The following is a 20,402-nucleotide window of genomic DNA, read 5'->3' as shown; positions in this document are numbered from 1 at the left end:
TCATACAGACCAATTTATGTGACCTCCTAAATGTCAGATTTCAGGCCCTCTGTCTTATCACACCCAGGATACTTTTTCAGTCTGTTCCAAGCCAATATGTTTGTCACTTTGTGTGATAGGATTTGTACCATGCGTTAGCCATTGTTTATTTTAACGATGGTATACTGAACAAGCCTTAGTGGTCTAGCTCACTTTAAATTCTGATCTTATGCATACTGTTAAGCCCTGAATGAGAGGTGAAATCCTGAGGCCTAATGTCCCCCAACAGTTGATAGTATAACCTTCCAAATTATCCAAAAGCTATTACTGAACTGGAATTTGCAACGCAGTAAAAAGTAAACATTATTCAATACCTAAGTAGGTAGTATCATGTCAACTTTATTTAACTATAACTGAATACAAATTACTGTCTTAACATTGCCCACTTCTTTCAGAATGTGGCCATTGAGATGCTATCAAATGCCAAATGTGGCCCTCAGCTATGGAGTACCTGTATTCCTCTGCCATAAATCTTGGTTTAACAACTCACATCAGTTGGGTTAATGCAACATACTAATCCACAATCAAAGTTGTGAGTCAGTATGCAGGTTATATTCCATTGTTACGTATAAGCTGGGTTGACAAGATCAGAAATGAGGAGGATAAGGCGCTTGGGAAACCCATCAGAACAATTAAAAAATGAAAGTTAAAATATTTCGGACAAGTGATGCGACACCCAGAAAAGTACGGCATACTCCATTTAATCCTCCAGGGAAAGATTGAAAGCAAACGAGGCCCAGGCAGAAGAAGAACATCATGGCTTCAAAATCTAAGGTACTGGTTTGGACAAAACTCAGCATCACTTTTTCGTGTGGCTGCTGATAAAAACAGGATCGCCAACATCCGATAATGGATACAGAAGGAGAAGGAGGAGGAGGAGGAGGAGAAGAAGAAGAAGAAGAAGAAGAAGAAGAAGAAGAAGAAGAAGAAGAAGAAGAAGAAGAAATTTCTTCCTCGAGTTAAAAAAATAGTGAATTCTGATTTTCTTCCCTTTGTACTGAGACTAGGAATAAAAAAGCAAAGGAGAGAAAAGTTATGGCTCAGAATTTATACCTTTCATTGGTAGGCTGAATATTTCACTTAGTGGGTGCGTCCTTGTTCTCTTGCTGAGGATTGTAGTGACTGTACGTTTAGGAGAGAGTGAGAAAGAGAGAGAGATGCTCTTTGCAAAACTGGTCTCATCCTGGATGATAATAGATAGCAAATACTATTGCTTTGCTGACCATGCATTAAAGGGCATCCTGCCAAGATGAGACTGAGCAGCTATTTATGAGCATGTGAAGTAGGTGGCTTGGGAAGGAAGTAGAATAATTTATTCTTCCTCCCACACTCCTCTGGCCTCAGGGTTGGAAATTACCCAGAGAAGCAGATACTGCCCAGGCTGTGGACTATTGCCTCATAGAAACCTGGCACTGTTTGGCTAGATTTACACCAGCAAAGAAATGAACAATGGTGCATGGCACAGCTGCCCACTCTACTGGATTTCTGATGTTTGTTTCTCATCTCAAGAGCACTTGATGGTGGCAGGGAAATAATGTGTATTGCATGCTTTTTCATTGGAGGCAAAGGATATAGGCTATGGGGACAGTGGTTGCCAATTACAAGTGCCTGTTCACATGACCAAGCATCCTTTGTCTTTGCTGCTCTGATTCTGGCAGGTTATTGCACTCTGCAAAGGAATATGTCTCCAAGTTGTGCACTGATAATTTAAAAGCCTTGTTTTTCCCTGCCCAGCACATCACATCTTATTAAAATCCTATAGCCAGTGATGGCGAACCTTTTAGAGACCGAGTGCCCAAACTGCAACCCAAAACTCACTTATGTATTGTTGGGTACCGGGTGGGTGTGGCCCATTGGGTGGGTGTGGCCCATTGGGTGGGCGTGGCTGTGGTGGTAACGGCCGACTGGGTGGGACTAAAAACTTCAATCAATCAATTCCAACTTTGTGAGATCTTTTTTTTCCCGTGAGAAGTTGAAATTGATTGATTGATTGAACCTTTTTTATTTTTTGCACACGGTGGCGGAGGCCTAAAGCGAAAAGGTTTTCTAAAACCCAGCTGAAGGCCTAGGACTGGGGCGATGGCGCATGTCCCACAGAGAGGACTCTGCGTGCCACCTGTGGCACGTGTGCGATAGGTTCGCCACCACGGTCCTATAGCTATTGTCAGGTCAAGTGATTAGAGCCTTGTAAACACAAATTTCTGTTTTGTTTCATCCATACTTATAGATCTCCCAGTTCCATCACAAGCTGCATGTTGACTCCTTGCAATCCCAGAACTGGCATTTGACTGACGTGGGCATCTTCCGCCAGTGTGTGATTCCATATAGACCTCTAACCTAGAGTTATTTATTTATAAAAGTGCTTTATAGAAGAACTGATGTTGAAAAGGGTCCATGTGCATTATTAACCTTGGCCTTGCGGGTCATTATCTACTCCCAAAAACTCTGCACACCCCAAGCTCTTTTCCTGTAAGTAACTATGAGAAATCTCTGTATCAGATGGTAACCTAGCTTTTGGTAGCCTAGCTGGGCTTGATACAAGCCCAATCTCCAAGTAATGGAGCTACTTTTAGTTTTAAGGACATTGGAGTGGTACAATGATTCTAAGTTAGCATCCTAAATAATCAGAGTGTATGAGATTGGTTTCTGAATAGACTATGGAAATTTCAGATGCCACATCTCAGTAATTTTCCTTGGCATTGCAATTTCTATACCAGACTTTATCTCCTACATGGATTCCCTTCATGTATTTTTTCCCCTCTTCTGCTGTAATTCCCCTGATATGGAGAAGATGAAGTAAATAAATGATTGCATTATAATTGTTTAGAAAAAATATTTTATCTTAAAATGGAATAGAAGCTGTTCAGAATCTGGTGGAATCACTATGTTTTTGGATTACTATCTCTTTACAAAGGGAAAAAAGCTATCTTTCACAGAAGTTTCTTTTTAGCCATTATTAGTTTTTAAAAGATCATTGCCAACCAAACTTTTCTATCTTAGGCCCAACTAAGACAGCTGATGAGTGAAGCTGACTAAATTTATGTTCAATTAGTTACCAAATTGCAGTGTTTAAAAGATGATTAAATACATGTCTCTACATCTACCCATCATATTTTTTTTCAAAATATGTTTTATTGGAACATTATCACCATGCTGTTAGTCTTTGTTCTTTTTTCAAAAAAATGCATACATTCAGTTATTTCTAAAGTACAATGAGATCTTTGTCCCCTTGAGATGTTCTTGCAAGTGTAGATTAAAACCCTTAGATATAGATTTTTTTTGTTGTCACTTGGATTCTTCTAAAGATGGTTTGAAATATTTTAAAGGGAAATGGGTTGAATTGAGTGGTGTGGATCAAAGGAAGCAGTCATAAGATTACACATTCTTGATATTTCCTTTGAGGAACTTTGAGGTTTTCACACCCGAAGGCCCAAAATATTGCATTGAGCAAGAGAGAGTTTTTGTTCTTTTTTTCCTGTCGAATTACAAGTTCTTTCTTGCCACAGAAAGCTGGCTTTTGGTTAACAAATACTTGCTGTTTGTTTTATGTTAGGGTTACATTCTGACAAAAATATCTCTTCCCTCCCCAAGCAGGCTCTTACAAATGCCTTTATTGTACAGAGTCTCCTTTGGCTTCCTTTGTCATTCTGGCTGATGTTTGTGCATTCAGGATTTTGTGTGCTGGTGTGCTTTAACTGCCCGCACTTCCCTTCATCCCTTTGCTCCAGCATTCATCTGAACATACTGATGGCAACCTCAGGTCTTAACACCATCTGACAAAGCATACCTCTGTCCTAATGGGTCAAGAGATGCCTTTTAACAGCAACTAGAAGTCAGCTCAAAAAAGCTGCTCTTTGTCCAAAGCCATCCTTGTGATTTAGTTTTAAACAAATTGCCTCTCGTTGGGGATTCAAAGCTTGGCCCCTGTGTCAAGCAAGGCTCACTGTTTGACAGGCTTAGTTGATGAAAAGCAGCACCAAAGCCTCTGCAGTCAGTGGAAGAAGCAAAGCTTTTATTTTTCTTGAGAGAACTGTTTTAATGCATCCATTAATACATTCCCTGTCTGCTACTGGATTAAAGAATCCACTGGAGTTGAGCGGCCAATACATTTATATAAATAAATAAAAAAATATTATGTGTTTTTTTATTTCGCTAAGAACATCTAAGTACAACTTTTTGATTCTGAGGATACTGTGCTGGACATTAAGTTAACATCTTTATTGAACTATCCATTATCTTATATTACAATGGAATGGCTGAAGGCTAATTGAAAACCATTCTATACATTAGTAAAACCTAAAAATTATTTTCAGAGTGCTTGTAAGCAGACAGAGAAGAGCTTGTTTAATTTACCCAAGGATGCTACTCTAGAAAAATAAAAAGAAATTTGCTCTGACACTTGACAAATTGGTCTGCTTCAGCAACATGCCAAAGAAAAATTATGACATCTTAAAACTCCCACTAAATTCATACAGGGTAAATGCAGGTCTTCAGGTAGCCTAATTGCAGACTGTAATGGCATTATACTTCAAATCCAGTGTCCCTCATTGAGATTAGAACAAGTGCACAATTGGTACTGGAGAATGACCTAACCTCCCAGCAGCCTCATTCACACTTGCCTAGTTATTGCTGTCTTGCATTGATTGTTAACGTGGATTAGAAATGTTTTGCATGGAGACTGTCACTGTCCTATATTGTCCTATGAGACAATACACTTAACAGCCTATCACAAATAGGCTTTTTGTGAGTTAAACCCTCCAAGGCCCTTCGTTCTTCATTGCAAGAACCATAGTGGCGCAGTGGTTAACATGAAATATTGCAGGCTAATTCTGCTGACTGCCAGCAGTTCGATTCTCACCAGCTCAAGGTTGACTCAGCCTTCCATCCTGCTGAAGTCAGTAAAATGAGGACTCATATTGTTGGGGAAAATATGCTGACTCTGTAAACTGCTTAGAGAGGGCTGTAAAGCCATACGTCTGTGGTATTGCTATTATTTTCTCACTTTATTTTTGTGCTTTTAGCTGAGCTATCATTTGGATCTCAAATGAGCATTTTCTTCACTTGATTTCCTACAGGAATTGCAAATAGCTTGCGTGGCACTCCCTATTTTTCCCACAAAAATCATTCAGAGGGGAGGGGGATGGATTGGGTGGAGCAATAGCCCCCAGTGAGACTATTGTTGGCCTGAGCCAAAGCCCAACTATGTTTGTCAGGACTATGAGTATCCAGTTGCCAAGACAAGGGGCAACATGTTATTGTGGACTTTTTCTAACGTTCACCTGAATCTCTTGGGTGAGATATTGCTCTCCATCCAACATGTCACCAGAAACTGAAGCTTCAGGGATGCATTTATATGCACCGTGGAAAGCACTGTGATTAAAACAGCAACACCTATGAAGTTGCCATGAACATGTTTTCTGATAATGAAAAGTGAGGGGGGAAAATCAGATTCCGTGGGTGGGCTCTCGACACTTTGGAATAACGGCAAAGTAAACGTCATGGAGCTAAAACCTTTTCCACCCTTATTATTTCCCAGTAAAATCTTTCTGTTTCCAAATATTGCTTTGCTTGAAAAATAATTAGCAACCCAACAAGTGAAGACAGAGCCCATCAGATTGGAATGTTTCAATATGCAAGGAGGGGTGGAAAACTGGAATTATATAAGACAAAAGCAATACAGCCTATATTTTTTTATATTAAAAATATGGAATATAACCTAACACTCCCAAATAAGCAACCGTTAAAGTTACAACAGCACTGAAAAAAGTGATTTATGACCATTTTTCACACTTACAGCTGTTGCAGCATCCCATGGTCAGGTGATTGAAATTCAGACATTTGGCAACTGGCTCATATTTATGAACGTTTGCTGTGTCCCTGGGACATGTGATCCCCTTTTGCAAAGTCAGTGAGGAAGCCAGATTTCCTCAACAGCCATGTTACTAACTTAGCAACTGGAGTGATTCATTTAACAACTGTGACAAGACAGGTCGTAAAATGAAGCAAAACTCACTTACAAACTGTCTTGCTTAGCAATGAAAATTTTGGGCTCAGTTGTGGTCGTAAGTCAAGGACTACATGACTGGAAATCATCCACCTGAAAAAATGTTGTTCATGATGGGCCAATCTATTATCAAGTCCATACATACTACATAACAGTTTAGTATCTTGTTCAAAGCCTTCACAAGGGAAAGTAAATCAACTGAGTCAAAATAGAGTTTATATATCTCGCTCCCAAACCGCAGTATGCAGCAGTAAGGTTTTTCTCTGATCTTGGTGTTTCCATTAATAAAACATCGACTTTGTATAAAAACCGTAATAGTGGCATAAGCTAAAACATGCTTCATACCTATACTACATTATAATAAACAATATATTTCCAGTAAAAGTATGAATGGCAGCAAAGGTTCTGCAAAAATGGACAGGCTTTTGGAAAATCGTTTGGACGTACTATCAAATGTTAGCTTTGAAAGAAAGGCATGACTGATCCTGCTTTCTGGAACCATCTCTCCTAAAATATAGAGAACCAACATTTTAATACTCACAGAAAAAAATAGAAAGATTTTTAGCAGAATATCCTAAAAGTTTCTCTCAGTCAACAGATAATAATGCCATATAGACACACCATGTTGTGAGAGAAGGATGTGAGCTCTAAAGTGGTAGAACGAATTAAGGAGCAAGTTAAAGATTTATCAAAATCCATCCTATTATTTTTTTCCTGCTTAATTGGGGATTTCAATTGCATTTTAGAGCTGCACTTTTCTTAATGTTTGTATTTATAGTCCTACGAATACAGAATGGCTTGTAATCCAAAAAAAATTGTTTCACATGGTGAGGAAACTCCATCTTTCATGTAGAGCGTTTGGCTGGCTCCAGGCATTCTAAATGTAGCCTGCTTTCTGCCTACAAAACTAAAACCACTTCCATGTTGCAGAAGTAACTGGATGATGGGTTGGAAAACATTTTTAAAAATCAGTAAATAGGCAGTTGCATCACCGCCAGCCATAAAAGGGCCTTGAATTAGCCTGCACTTATGCAGCTATTAATGGTACAGTTGCCTAAGGCATAATTATCTCTTGTAGGAGAATGGCACTTCTGTTTAGGCACATAAAGCTTGTAAATGGTCATTTAGATGCTTATCCCCAGCAAGTAAGACTAGTTCTTATGATTTTGGAAAACAGATGGTGATTCTTATTTTTTTTTCCTTTTAACCACTCAAGTCAGAAATGACTGAGACAGTTGGGCATACAGCTGGTAGTGGCTAATATATCTATCTCTACTATTTGTGATTTGTGTTTATCACACATGCATATTTGCAAATGTAATGAGCCTTAAGTTCTGCAATATGAGCACTATTTATGAAGACCATAAGTTCTAGTCATGCCTTAACCATGGAAGCCAGCTGGGTGAGTTTGGACTAGTCACCTTCTTACAGCCAAACCCACCTAACTGGGTGGTTGTTATGAGGAAAATAGGGAGAAGGAAAATGTGATGGATATGTTCGCCAACTTGAGTTATTTGTAAAAATAATAAAGACGGGATAGAAATAAATAAAATAAAATAAGATCATTTTTAACCTACTGATTTTCTGAGTTTATAGGGATTCTTATTTAAGTTCCATGAAATTTGATTTGCCTTGTTTATTTAACTACAGGAGAAGTATATATTTGATAAATAAATAGCTGTTTAAGTCAGAGACCCCCAACCTTTTAGGCACCAGGGACTGGTTCTGTGGGGAGAGGTTTTTCCGCGGACCGGAGGGGGTGTGGCCTCGTGTGCTGCCTGCATCCCATGGATGGGGCTTCGCTTGTTTGCGTGGCCCGGTTTCTCGTATGCCACAGCCTGGTGCCAGTTCACAGACCGGGGGTTGGGGACCTCTGGTTTAAGTGGATGCTGTAGCAGAATTTAACAATTTAGTTGGCAATTGCCCGATTTAAATTAAACAGGTTGGCATATGGATGGAAATAGATCTTAACGCATTTGACATCTTTTCTGTTCCTTTGCTTTCCAGTAGTTTAAGCAAGACAAATTCCAAGTGAACTTCATTTTAGAAAGGCTAATTTTAAACTAATTTTATATGCTGTGGTGTACCAGAATCTTTCTATCCATTCTTGTTTTATGTTTTACTTGGTTTTTTTTAAGCCATAAACAGAGGCTTAAAGAAAGTTCTCCCCTTCTTGTCTCATAGTCCTTGATCCTCTTGGCTCTGACCGGAGTTCTCTTCTTGGGTCTCAACCTGGTTTTCCTTGGCATCTATCTCATCTGCCTGTCTTGCTGCAAGAAGGAGGACGAGTCGGAGACTAAGAAGCCCAATTCTTGTTGCATCACCTGGACTGCTGTGGTAGCCGCTCTCATGTGTTGGTGAGTTCTTTCAGTCTGATCTGCAATAAGGGTGTGGGAAAGTTTGGAAAGCTTCCTTCAGTGACAGCTTTTAAAAGTGTCCTGTATAAAAAATTATAACTCAAGAGGGTTGGTATAATGAGGGCTGGTTCTTCTCAAGAAGGACAGCGTTCAGTTAAACCAGGGGTCTTCAAACTTGGCCCTTTTATGACATGTGGACTTCAACTCCCAGAATTCCTCAGCCAGCATGCAGAGCTGAGGAATTCTGGGAGTTGAAGTCCACAAGTCATAAAAGGGCCAAGTTTGAAGACCCCTGAGTTAAACAGTGGGTCCTTAGAAAGACCCGTTGGTCTATTATTCTAAATGCTATAAGGAGGGCCCGCTCAGTTTTTCTTGTGTAATAGTATATGACTGAAAAAAACAGTATAAAATCTGTGTCCAAGGAAACATTCCCAAGCTGTCATGGATCTGAAGTTATTGCAAAATAAGATACTGAGTATTATAACCATAGCTTTTCTTCTGGGATGCTAGGAAAGATGGATATTGGGAAAGTGAGAGTTCATAGGATACCAGTATTATTTGCTAAAATTATGTGTTGTGTAAACAAAGAGCTCTGCTTCTTTTCCTCACCTCCTTAGTTTATAGTTTGAAAGAAAAACAAGTGTGACAAATGAATAGCAAAGTTGCAAGGGACCTTGGAGGTCTTCTAGTCCAACCTCTTGCTCAAGCAGGAGACCCAATATCACTCTGGACAAATGTTGTCCAATCTTTTTCTTTAAAAAAAACTCCAGTATTGGAGCATCCATAACTTCTGAAGGCAAACCCTTCTGCTGAATGAATGAACCTTTATTGTCAAAGTACAACCATGTATACATTGAGATTGGCTGAGCCTCCCTTCGTGCCCCCCCCCACAACTCACATTGACAACAAACCCTCCAGATTCAAGGTGTTAGTAATGGTGTTCAAAGCCCTCCATGGCATGGGGCCGGAGTACCTCAGGGAACATCTGCTGCCGGCATCAAGCTCCCTGCGCCCTGTGTGTTCCCACAGAGAGGGCCTCCTCAGGGTGCCACCGGTCAGAGAATGTCGACTGGTGGCCCCCAGGGGGAGGTCCTTCTCTGTGGGCGCCCCGGAGCTATGGAACCAGTTACCGGTTGAGCTCCGGACGGCGCCCGATCTGCGCTCCTTTCGCCGCGATCTGAAAACATACTTGTTCGAGCAAGCCGGCCTGGCCTGAGGGGGGATTGGTGGGGTTTTTTATTATTTTTTATTGGGGTTTTTACTATGTATCAATTGTATTTTAATCGGGCATGTATTTAATTATCTTTTAGTTTTTGTAAATTTCTGTGTTTTATTCTTGCCCTCTCCTCCGGGAGAAGGGCGGTATACAAATATTAATAAATTAAATTAATTAAATCTTATTACACCATGTGAGCTAATTGCACAACACACCGGCCTCGCAAGTCAATTATGCATAAAGTTTATAAAAATTATTTCCCGTTCAAGAGCCTAACAGCCCATGGATAAAAGCTGTTCTTCAGCCTGTTGGTACGGCTGGCTATACTCCTATATCTCCTACCTGATGGTAGGAGAGTAAAGAGATACCGACCAGGGTGTGAGTCGTCCCTGAGAATTTTCCTCACTCTTCCAAGGCAGTGAGCCCTGGCGATGTCATCCAGTGGTGTCAGGGGACACCCCACAATGTCTTGTGCTGTGCTCACCATCCTCTGTAATACTTTCCTATCCGCGGCTGTCAGACCAGCATATCAAACCACAATACAGTACAAGAGGACGCTCTCATTGTTCTACCCTGTTCTTCCGCAAGACCCTGAGGAAATGGAGTCTCTGTTGGGCCTTTCTGGCCATCTGCGTTATGTTAACTTTCCAGGTAAGATCTTCACAGAGGTAGACTCCCAGAAATTTAAAGGAGGAAACTCTGTCCATACAGCCGCCCCCCCTCCCCCATGTAAAGTGGGGCAGGTTCCTCTTTTTTCCTCCGGAAGTCTAGCACCATCTCTTTCGTCTTGCCGATGTTCAGTTGCAAGTTGCTCTTGAAATACCATATGGATAGTTTTTGTACTTCCCCCATGTATGCTGTCTCATCTCCACCTGTAATAAGACCCACTACGGTGGTATCATCTGCGAACTTAATTATCGCAGTAGATGGGTCGGATGATACACAATCATATGTGTACAATGAGTACAGGTAGGGGCTAAGCACACAGCCCTGTGACGAAGCGGTTCAAAGCTTCAGGGGTTGGATAAAACAGACTTGACCCTCACTGTTTGTAACCGGTCCCTGAGAAAATCTTTAATCCAATCGCAGATGGAGGGGGGAAATTTCAAGTCAGTCAGCTTTTCAATATGAGTGCTCGGCAAAATGGTGTTGAAAGCCCAGCTGTAATCAACAAAAAGCATCCTGACATAGCTTCCAGGTTTCTCTAGATGGCTTGCTACAGAGTGTAGAGCAGTAGCTATGGCATCGTCTGTCGACCTGTTCCCCCTGTAGGCAAATTGATGTTTGTCGAAATCGAGTGGGAGGCATGTCCTAAGATGTTGGAGAACCAGTGTTTTGAAGCATTTCATGACTACAGACGTTAATGCAACAGGTCTGTAGTCATTCAGGCACTCAACTGCAGTTTTCTTTGGGACTGGGACAATGGTAGCTGCTTTTAAGCATGATGGTACACATGCTGTTTGCAAGGAGATGTTAAAGATCCTTGTCAGTTGTCAGGATCTTGAAGAAGTAAACATTTGGTCCATTAAATTCATGCTTTTATCATTGGTGAATATGCAACCACCTTGCTTTCTGCTCGTTGTTTTGAAGGTTCTTCTGTGATTCATGACTTTGCATTGTGTCTCCAAGTTATTTAAGCTTTTTCTTCATTATTCGTTTGGTATCTAGCATTTCATGATTTGCCTTTGCATTCCAAGGTATTCATAACTTTTTTTCTCCAGACACATAATTCAAAAACTATTTTTTCCTGGTGGTCCAACTTTCATTGAAAGCCTTGATACTGCATGGCTTTGTTGTCAGTTCCTATGTCCTCACTTTAACCTTTTGAGTTGATCTATCATACTCTCTCTCCCCAGCAGCAGATGCCTCTTTATTTCATTGATAAAGTCATCATCCCCCTTAGCTGGAAAGACAAAATGTATTTCTAATTCTACTTCTCTGCCTATTTGTATGGGGTTGGCTTTGTAATAATTTACTTCTTTTAATATTGAGAAGGGGACTGACTTTTTGGTATCTTCTTTCTCCTTTAACAAAAGAGTCCTTAGACATCAAAGCAATATCACCAGCATATCTGATGTTTTTAAAGTTTCTTCCTAGAATTATAATTTGAAATTCCATTTCTTCTACTCCAGTATTTGTGTGATGTTTATTTCATTTATATGCAGAATATAAGGGGGCAATAAAACAATGTCAGTGCACTCCTCTATTAATTTGGGAACATTTGTTTGCTCTATATTGTCTTTGATTGCTTCCTAATCATCTCGTACATTGTTCAGTAGGCAGATGTGATCGCTTGGTACCATCCTATTTTTAAGAGCTGTCGATATCTTGTGATCTACCCAGTTAAAAGCAAACGAAGCAATAAATACTCCTTTGGGGAACCCTCTTGTCTCTTCCATTACCCCACCAAATATTACAATGCAAGCTCAAGGGCCCCCTACTCTTAATGTGGTTTCTGCTTTTAGTAGTTCTTGTTCCATAGGCTATAGATACCCTAGTAATATTTTTCTTTGTGCTTGTGTCAGTTTTTAATTTTTTTATTTTTACATGTGGCACAACCTAGAAAAACAAACCCATCAGGAAAAGATTCAGCAGTCCATCTGCATTTAAAAGACAAAGGCCACTGTTTTGAAGACAGCAAAGTCCACATTTTGGACAGAGAGGACTGCTGGTTTGAAAGAGGGGTCAAAGAGGTCATCTGTGTCAAAATTGAACAGCCCTCTCTCAACATAGGGGGAGGGATACGACATTATATATCTCCAGTCTACAACACGGTCCTTTCAGCGGTTCCAAGAAGGCTCCACACCCATTTGCACCATTGAGGTGACCCTGAGGACACAGATAAACCTCCAGGTGGCCTCAGCAACTTTCTAAATTAGAATGCAAATTGATCAGCTGTCTGCAAGGGATACAAATCCTTCCATTCCCCACCATCCAGTCAGAGCTGAAGAAGCTTCTTGGATGAGAGGCGAAGCGTCTTCAAAGAGAAAAAAGAAAGTCCAGTTGCCTCTTGAAAAAACACATTTGGGAACTTTTTTATTTATTTATTTTTTTCTGAGGATGCTTTCCAGAAAGGTAATTGTATAAGCCACAAGTTTTGATCACCAAGAAGCAAGTGGTCCAAATAAATAATACTTAACTTGGGCATCTGACCTGAAAGATGAACTCATCCATTTATACTTTTTGTGAGGATAATCAATTCCCCACAATCTCTTAATGCTTTCAGAGAAACTGTCTTCCTGATTCTGTAAATGAAATCGTAATAATGGCTTCACGTCACTTATCTCTGTTAGTAAGGTTCTTAATTACCTGCTAATAGTTACTTGAAATGTAAAATAGACCATATTAACTAAAATATCATGTAGCTCCTGATGCTTGAGAGTACTTCACAGTACATACCCTTCTTGTAAGAAGTCTGAGCCATGTCACCTTTCTTTATGTCTAGTTTCTTGCATAGCTATAGGAAAATGGACTTATTTACATGGAAAATTGCTGTGTTTTTATTTATTTATTTATTAGATTTTTATACCGCCCTATTTCCCGAAGGACTCAGGGCGGTTTACAGGGCAAAGTTAAAAACAGTTAAAACAGTACAAAGGTTAAGATAAAGTTAAAATTAAAATAGGATTAAATAACAATAGCCCAAATTTTAAATTTAAATTTAAAATTTTAAAAATTAAAACCCCTCAGTCCAGGCCAGATAAATCAAACAACCAGGTTTTTAGGTCCCGGCGAAACGAACAAAGGTTGGGGGCGGTGTGGAGTTCCACAGGCAGGTCGTTCCACAGGGCAGGCGCGCCCACAAAGAACGCCCTCCCCCTGGGGATCACCCACCGGCACTCACTGACCGGCGGCACCCTAAGGAGGCCCTCCCAGTGGGAGCGCACAGGATGATGGGAGATTGATGCTGGCAGCAGGTGCTCCCTAAGATAACCCAGACCCATGCCATTTAGGGCTTTATAGGTCATCACCAGCACCTTGAATCTCACCCGGAGGGCAACCGGAAGCCAATGCAGCTCGCAGAGGAGAGGTGTTACATGGGAGTATCGGGAAACTCCCATCACAACTCGCGCAGTCGCATTCTGCACCAGCTGAAGCCTCCGAGTGGTCCTCAAGGGCAGCCCCATGTAGAGAGCATTGCAGTAGTCTAACCGGGAGGTCACGAGCATATGAGTGAAAGCGTAGGGCATCTCGGTCCAGATAGGGCCGCAACTGGTGCACCAGGCGATCCTGGGCAAAAGCCCCCTTGGTCACGGCTCCTATATGATCTTCCAAAGTGAGCCGTGAATCCAGGAGGACGCCCAAGTTGCAAGCCCTATCAACGGGGGGGAACACCTCACCCCCCCATAGTTAAAGATGGACAAAACTGGTTCATCTGAGATGCCGGTATGCACAGCCACTCAGTCTTGGTGGGATTGAGTCGAAGCCTATTTCTCCCCATCCAAACCCGGACCACCTCTAGGCAACGGAACATCACGTCGAAGGCATCGCTGGGTTGGTTCGGGGTGGAAAGAAAAAGTTGGGTATCATCAGCGTACTGATGATACCCCACCCCAAAACCACGAATGATCTCGCCCAGCGGCTTCATATAGATGTTGAACAGGAGGGGGGAGAGGACCAACCCCTGAGGAACTCCACAAACAAGAGACCTCGGGGCTGACCTCTGCCCTCCTGTCAACACCGACTGCGAGCGGCCCAGGAGGTAGGAGGAGAACCACTGTAAAACAGTGCCCCCCACTCCCAACCCCCTGAGACGCTGCAGTAGGATACCATGGTCGATGGTATCAAAAGCCGCTGAGAGATCTAACAGGACTAGGACAGAGGAGCAACCCCTGTCCCGAGCCCGCCAGAGATCATTCACCAGCGCGACCAATGCCGTCACCGTGCTGTACCTGGGCCTAAAGCCCGAATGGTACGGGTCTAGAGGAATGTGTGCATAACCAATTCACATTCCTCTTAATCTATTATATTTCTGTTACCAGTAAATTTGATTATTTCACAAGGGGAAGGGTAGCCAGATATTATAATTTCATTGGGTTCTTTGAGCGTTCAGCAGACTCTCCTCTTTTTCTCCCTGCCACCCATATAAATGATAGGGTCATTGGCTGCACTTCCATGACTGACTCAGAGAAGAAGGCCTAGTAAAGCCATTTGCAGGTGTCCCAAACCTTCACATATAATTCTAAATTTTGCTTTAATATGACTGAGAAGTTTATTGCGCTCCAATATTCATTTCCCTTGTAGCAAATTCCAAGAGGATAAAGGAAATGCAACAATGGAGGAATCTGTTTTACTCTATCTTCCAAAGGGATGGCACAATTGGTTTCCAAGGGTCACATGACATGTGGACATAGACTCTGAACTAGAGGACGATGAAACCAGGAGCCCCAGGAAAGTGAGATTATATCTTTATCTCCTGGATTTGAATATGATCATCTAAACGTTTCCTGTCTGTGTGAGATCTTCTTTACTATCCCACTGAACGAGACAGTGTAGTAATAGATGTTGCATGTGATACTCTGTTTCCCCAAAAATAAGCCCTACGCCAAAAATAAGCCCTAGCTTGATTTTGGGGAGTGGACCTAATATAAGCCCTACCCCAAAAGTAAGCCCTAGCATTGCGGTCGCCCGGGGGGTGGGGGGGTGAGCGTGGCCAGTTTGATATGTCTCGCATGGGATGTGAGGTAGCTCAGGCAGGGCTGGGAGGGGAGGGACAGGAACCACGGAGTTTTGCATGGTACAAACGAGGTAGAAGATACTGTTACCGCACCAAAGACATTTAGTCCGAGGTGACCAGTGAATGTGATTTCAGTTTTTACACTGTCACTTGACTAGAATGGGTCTAATTCAGGGATCACTCCCCTTTTCCTTCAGCATGGCCCAAGCTCCCTGTGCTTCTTTCCAAATCTGCCTCAAAGAAGATCTCTCCTGTTCTTCCCAGCCCGTCCTTCCCTAATCCCACCCCCTTCCTTCGACTACCACCTCCTCATTTATCTATTTCCACCCACGTGGGGCAGGCTTCCTTTCTTGTTTTTTGTTCTTCTCCAGGGCTGTTTTCTTGCAAAAGTTTTGCTCAATTACTTTCTCAGCAGCAAAACACGTCCCACTCTGAAAGGAGAGGGGAGCATCGCCCGTTGGTTTGGGCTTATTGGAGGGCTTCACACAGTTTGGTGGTTGGCTTTGTCATGGTTCCGACAGATGAATCTCTTCAAAAGAACTTTGAGGCATTGTTTTCCTTAAAGAATCTTTTATTAGAGAAACAAAGTATTGGCACTACGTAGTTGAAGCCAAAAACTGAATTCCCCTCCCCTGGCACAAAGTAGCAAAGCGCAATTCCCTCCTCCAATTAACAGTCATAAATCACATTCCCTAATTAGCTTGAAGCACAGGCTTTCTCCCATCACTCCTGCCCGCCAAATTTCTATCAACTCTGGACCTAATAACCTTGGGCTTCCACAGTTGAGTTATTGTTATGACTAGCTGAACTCTCATCCACATTCCCTCTCCCAGCATCAACGAACTCTAAAAGCGATAGAGAAAAGATGGCTACTTTTCCATCTGTTGTCAAAGCAAGAACATCCAATGTTAGCAGCGTTGACAGGCTTACAGGAGGGCTCCTCTTCAGCCTGGTGTATGCTGGGTGCTGAAGTTCTGTCCCAAGTGAGGTTTAGCATGCCAAGAGCTCAGGGGCCTGTGTGTGTGTGTGTGTGTGTGTGTGTGTGTGTGTGTGAGAGAGAGAGAGAGAGAGAGAGAGAGAGAGAGAGAGAGATCTGATCCAACCTCTGTGTGTGTGCATGTGTGTGAGAGAGATCCAATACAACCTTTTGCAGAGCAGCGAATCCACAGCATCGAGATGCCACGACTGGCAATTGAAACTCGTCCGGCTGCTGACTCAAAGTCACATTTGTAGACAGTCCTGGAGAAGAACAAGTGATGAGAAAGAAAGCCTGCCCCTCGTGGATCGAAATAGGTAAATGAGGAGGTGGTAGTCAAAGGAAGGGGGTGGGGTTAGGGAAGGATGGGCTGGGAAGGACAGGAGAGAACTGAATCGCTGAGGCTTTGAGGCAGAATTGGAAAGAAGCACAGGGAGCTTGGGCCATGCTGAAGGAAAAGGGGAATGATCCCTGAATTAGATCTTTTCTAGTCAAGGGACAGCGTAAAAGCTGAAACAACATTCAGTGGTCACCTCAGACTAAATGTGTAATATATGTGATTGTTAACACTGTTCAATATAAGAAACGCGTGACAGCTCCTTTTGACAGCTGACAGCCGCACACACGGTTTCCATTGACAGCTCCACACGCGGCTACAGTTGACAGCTGAGTTTGACAGCTGCACACATGATCCGCGTAGATTGGAAAGAGCCGAAATGGCGGGAAGTATTCTAGGACGGGGATTGGCTAGCCACCCGCTGGCATCCCTATATAAGGGGAGATTTGTCACTTGCTCGTTCGTTCCTGTGAGGCAAATAAACAGCTGTTTGAGTTGAAGCCTGCTGTCCTCCTTCTTACCGGGAACCCGCCGCGAACACAACAAAATGGCTTTGGTGCGGTAACAGTATCTTCTACCTCATTTGTACCATGCAAAACTCTGTGGTTCCTGTGCTCAGCCCTGCCTTCCAACCTGGTCCTCCAGCAGGCCTGCCACCCCACCCACGATGATCCCACCTCTGCTCCACCCAGTGCCTCTGCCTCCACCTGCAAAATAAGTCACTCCCAAAAATAAGCCCTAATGGGTTTTTTGGACTAAAAATAAATATAACACCCAGGCTTATTTTTGAGGAAACACAGGGTAGGAAATCTTATCCTCATGATTAATTTAAAACAAGATATGAAAACGGGCAAGTGATTCCATCAATCCTTTGATTAAAGCTAAGTGGTCAAGCCAGGGCTATATCATATAGAATTGTTCATATAAATAGGACCTAGTCTTCTTCTTCACCTGAACGTTCATAACAGTTAAACATGGAATTGGACAACTGAGTTCTATTGTGCTGTGTTTAGAAGTATGAGGGGGAAAGAAGATTGTCAAATGCTACATTACATGCCCTGCAAGATCAAGGAATATTTTGCCATCTTATAGACAAGACTATTTCTCATCCTTACTTACACAGAGATGGGGTCAAATGTTGCTTTCTAAATTGTGGTTCAAGGCCCAAGTTTGTGCATATGCAAATAGCACCTTCCAGTGCCTTTTGATAGTATCATTCTGTTTCCTTTGTACTGGGTCACTTTAGATGTAAAACATTGACCAACTGATCTTATCTTTACTCAGCAACCTATAAATTGGTGCACCTATGCCTTCCTGATTTGTCACTGATAAGACACCCAGGTCATACATTGCCAAAAGGCATTTAGTTAATTTAAAACGCTACATCAAAAACTAATTACTAGGAAGAATTGAACAAAGTCCAGACAGAAATGTGACAGTTGTACACCTTCTCCCCCGGAACCCCTAAACAACCTGGTTCTGCTAAACTATTTTTGCAACTTTTTTGAAAGCAAATAAGTGAAGAAAGATAGCTAAAGGAAGTTCATTTGTTATAGTAGTGACAATCAGTGTAAAGAAAGAATGTCCTCTGGATATGTTTAGTTACTTAACAGCGGTGTCTCTAAGTAGCAAAATAATAGGCCTGGCTAGGGTTGATCAGACTTGTAGTTAAACTTTTGGAGAGCTGCAAGTTGGGGAAGGTTGATATGTTTTTTGTGAAGTTACATAAAGTGGCAAGAATTACTCACTCTCATGGAAAGCTGAATTTTTGATGTTCTGTCTGGCATTTGTTCCACATCACCAATGAGAAATAACCACTTTTTAAAGGGTGCATATGCAAGCTTAAGAATAGCCAAAACATTAATCTTTGATGTATTACAGAAGATAAAGACTCTTTTCTTTCATGAATGATTTTTTTTATTTTTAAATACTACTTTTCTATGGTGCGCTGTTCCAAGCAGATCTGGTGTTTCACATTCTTGCATTAAAAACTGGTAATAGATACGCCCTGAATTTATTTTGCTATTTGACACTTTCAAAGAGTAACTGGTTTCATACATAGCACTAAGGTAAGCCATGGATTATTCAGGCTACGTTTACTGAGCAATCACAGTGCCCAAATTTATATATTTAAGCATGTAAACATTAAATTGTGTGAAAACATGAACTCAGAAAACATCTTAAATCAAAATCAAGCAAAGTATGGGATAGTTGAGCACAGTAATTAAACTAGGCCAGTCGAGTTACTTATGGCTTTTATTGCTATTTTGGTTGTTGTTGTTCTTTTTATTCTTTTTAAGAACTTGCAATGTTAGAAATAGGCATTCTGTTATCACATCTGACTAACCTTAGCAACAAACACAAAGGAAATGACATCCACCTACGTGCTTCATATATTTCCTTCCATGTGTTTTCTGCTGGGTTTCCACTGAATTCTGTTGGTTGCTCTTCTATAAAGACTGTTCTCAATTAGATCATTCAGTTACTTTTGTTCCAAGGACTTACAAGGATTTTAGTCCTTCATTGTTTGAGAGTCATCTGAGTCTCCAAAGGTGGAGGAGGGTTTTTTCCCCCCTCCCTAATTCTCTTTGCTGAATAGAACTATCTGTATCTAGGAGTAAACATAATGATTAAACCAGCATGCTCTTCCCATTACTTGCTTCCTTCCCCAGAACAGAGGCACGTGATTTCCTTCGGGCTGATTAAAAACTTTGCAAAATCATCTCCACGGAATCAGATAAATGTATGAACTTTGAACAAATAAGATGTGGAGGAAGCAGAGAAATAAAATACCTACCGTAAGTCCTTTTAGGTTCCCCAGGGTGCCTTGATTGCAGCTGCTTAGTGTAATCAGTTGAATACCAATAGCTAGAAATCTGGTTCTTCGACTTTTAAATGAATAGGAAAAACAGTCTGAAAGGAGTTATACATACTATGCCAGACATCTATCTCTGTCTTACTTTCTGCTCGCCATGTGCTTAGAAACATCAGGGGGGAGGCTTGCACCATTTAGGGTGGTATGATCAAACTGAAACTTGTATTTCGACATGAAACCTCTCTTAAAGTTACTTCAGTTCCATTGGCTTGACATTTCAGATGTTAAATGACACTTTGCTTTATAACAGGGGTGTCAAACTCAATTTCACTGAGGGCCGCATCAGCATTGTGGTTGCCCTCAGGGGGCCGGGTGGGTGTGGCCTGGGTGGGCGTGGCCTACTTGGTGGGCGTGGCTAGAGTGCATATGGCCTACTGGGTGGGCGTGGCCAGCTCTACATCGTTCGCATCAAGGGGGGGCCTGGGCAGGAGTGGGACAGATCTGAGGGTCTCTGGCAGGAGGAGGGTCTCTGGGCCAGGGCCAAGGCAGTGGGGGCCGTTCCCTCACTGTTTCCAGGATGGCTTCACGGGCCGCATGAAACCACTTCGCGGGCCGCATCTGGCCCCCGGGCCTTGTGTTTGACATGTCTGCTTTATAACATACTATCACAGTGTGTATTACCGTACTTTTGCTTTTGAGCTGGTCATTGGTTGTCAATAATATTTATTTACTTTATGGAGATGAGAATCACAAGGGTTTTTAGGTTCATGGTGACTCTTTAGCTTACTTAAAACTGAGTGAAAAGTTGTTATATCTGGGTTACATATATCCAGATAACCATTGGACGGCAGCAGAGAGATACATAAATATTAATGTTTTGCTGCCATCTAGTGGTCACCTGGATTTTTACACTCCAAGTATAGGATTCAAGCTTGCCTTTCTATACGTAAGGGAATGTGTGGATGACCTTAGGGGACAAGG

General features: G+C 41.9%; 2 protein-coding genes across 2 annotated transcripts in view; one reads left to right on the top strand and one right to left on the bottom strand.

The window, feature by feature from the left end:
* The window catches only part of GPRC5C (G protein-coupled receptor class C group 5 member C), a 420,745-nt gene that overhangs the window by 184,536 nt on the left and 215,807 nt on the right, over positions 1-20,402 (bottom strand). The gene's annotated exons all lie outside the window — the stretch shown is intronic.
* TTYH2 (tweety family member 2) overlaps positions 1-20,402 on the top strand; it is a gene marked incomplete at its 5' end in the record, with an annotated part of 97,065 nt that overhangs the window by 15,307 nt on the left and 61,356 nt on the right. The window contains one exon of the mRNA XM_083352075.1: positions 8,228-8,400. Within this exon, the coding sequence (XP_083208201.1) occupies positions 8,228-8,400 (173 nt within the window). The remainder of the gene's footprint in view (positions 1-8,227; positions 8,401-20,402) is intronic.

The sequence above is a fragment of the Vipera ursinii genome (assembly GCF_947247035.1).
Source record: "Vipera ursinii genome assembly, chromosome: 2".
NCBI lineage: Eukaryota > Metazoa > Chordata > Lepidosauria > Squamata > Viperidae > Vipera > Vipera ursinii.
Note: the sequence above shows the minus strand (reverse complement) of the source record. Positions and strands in the feature narration are given on the sequence as shown.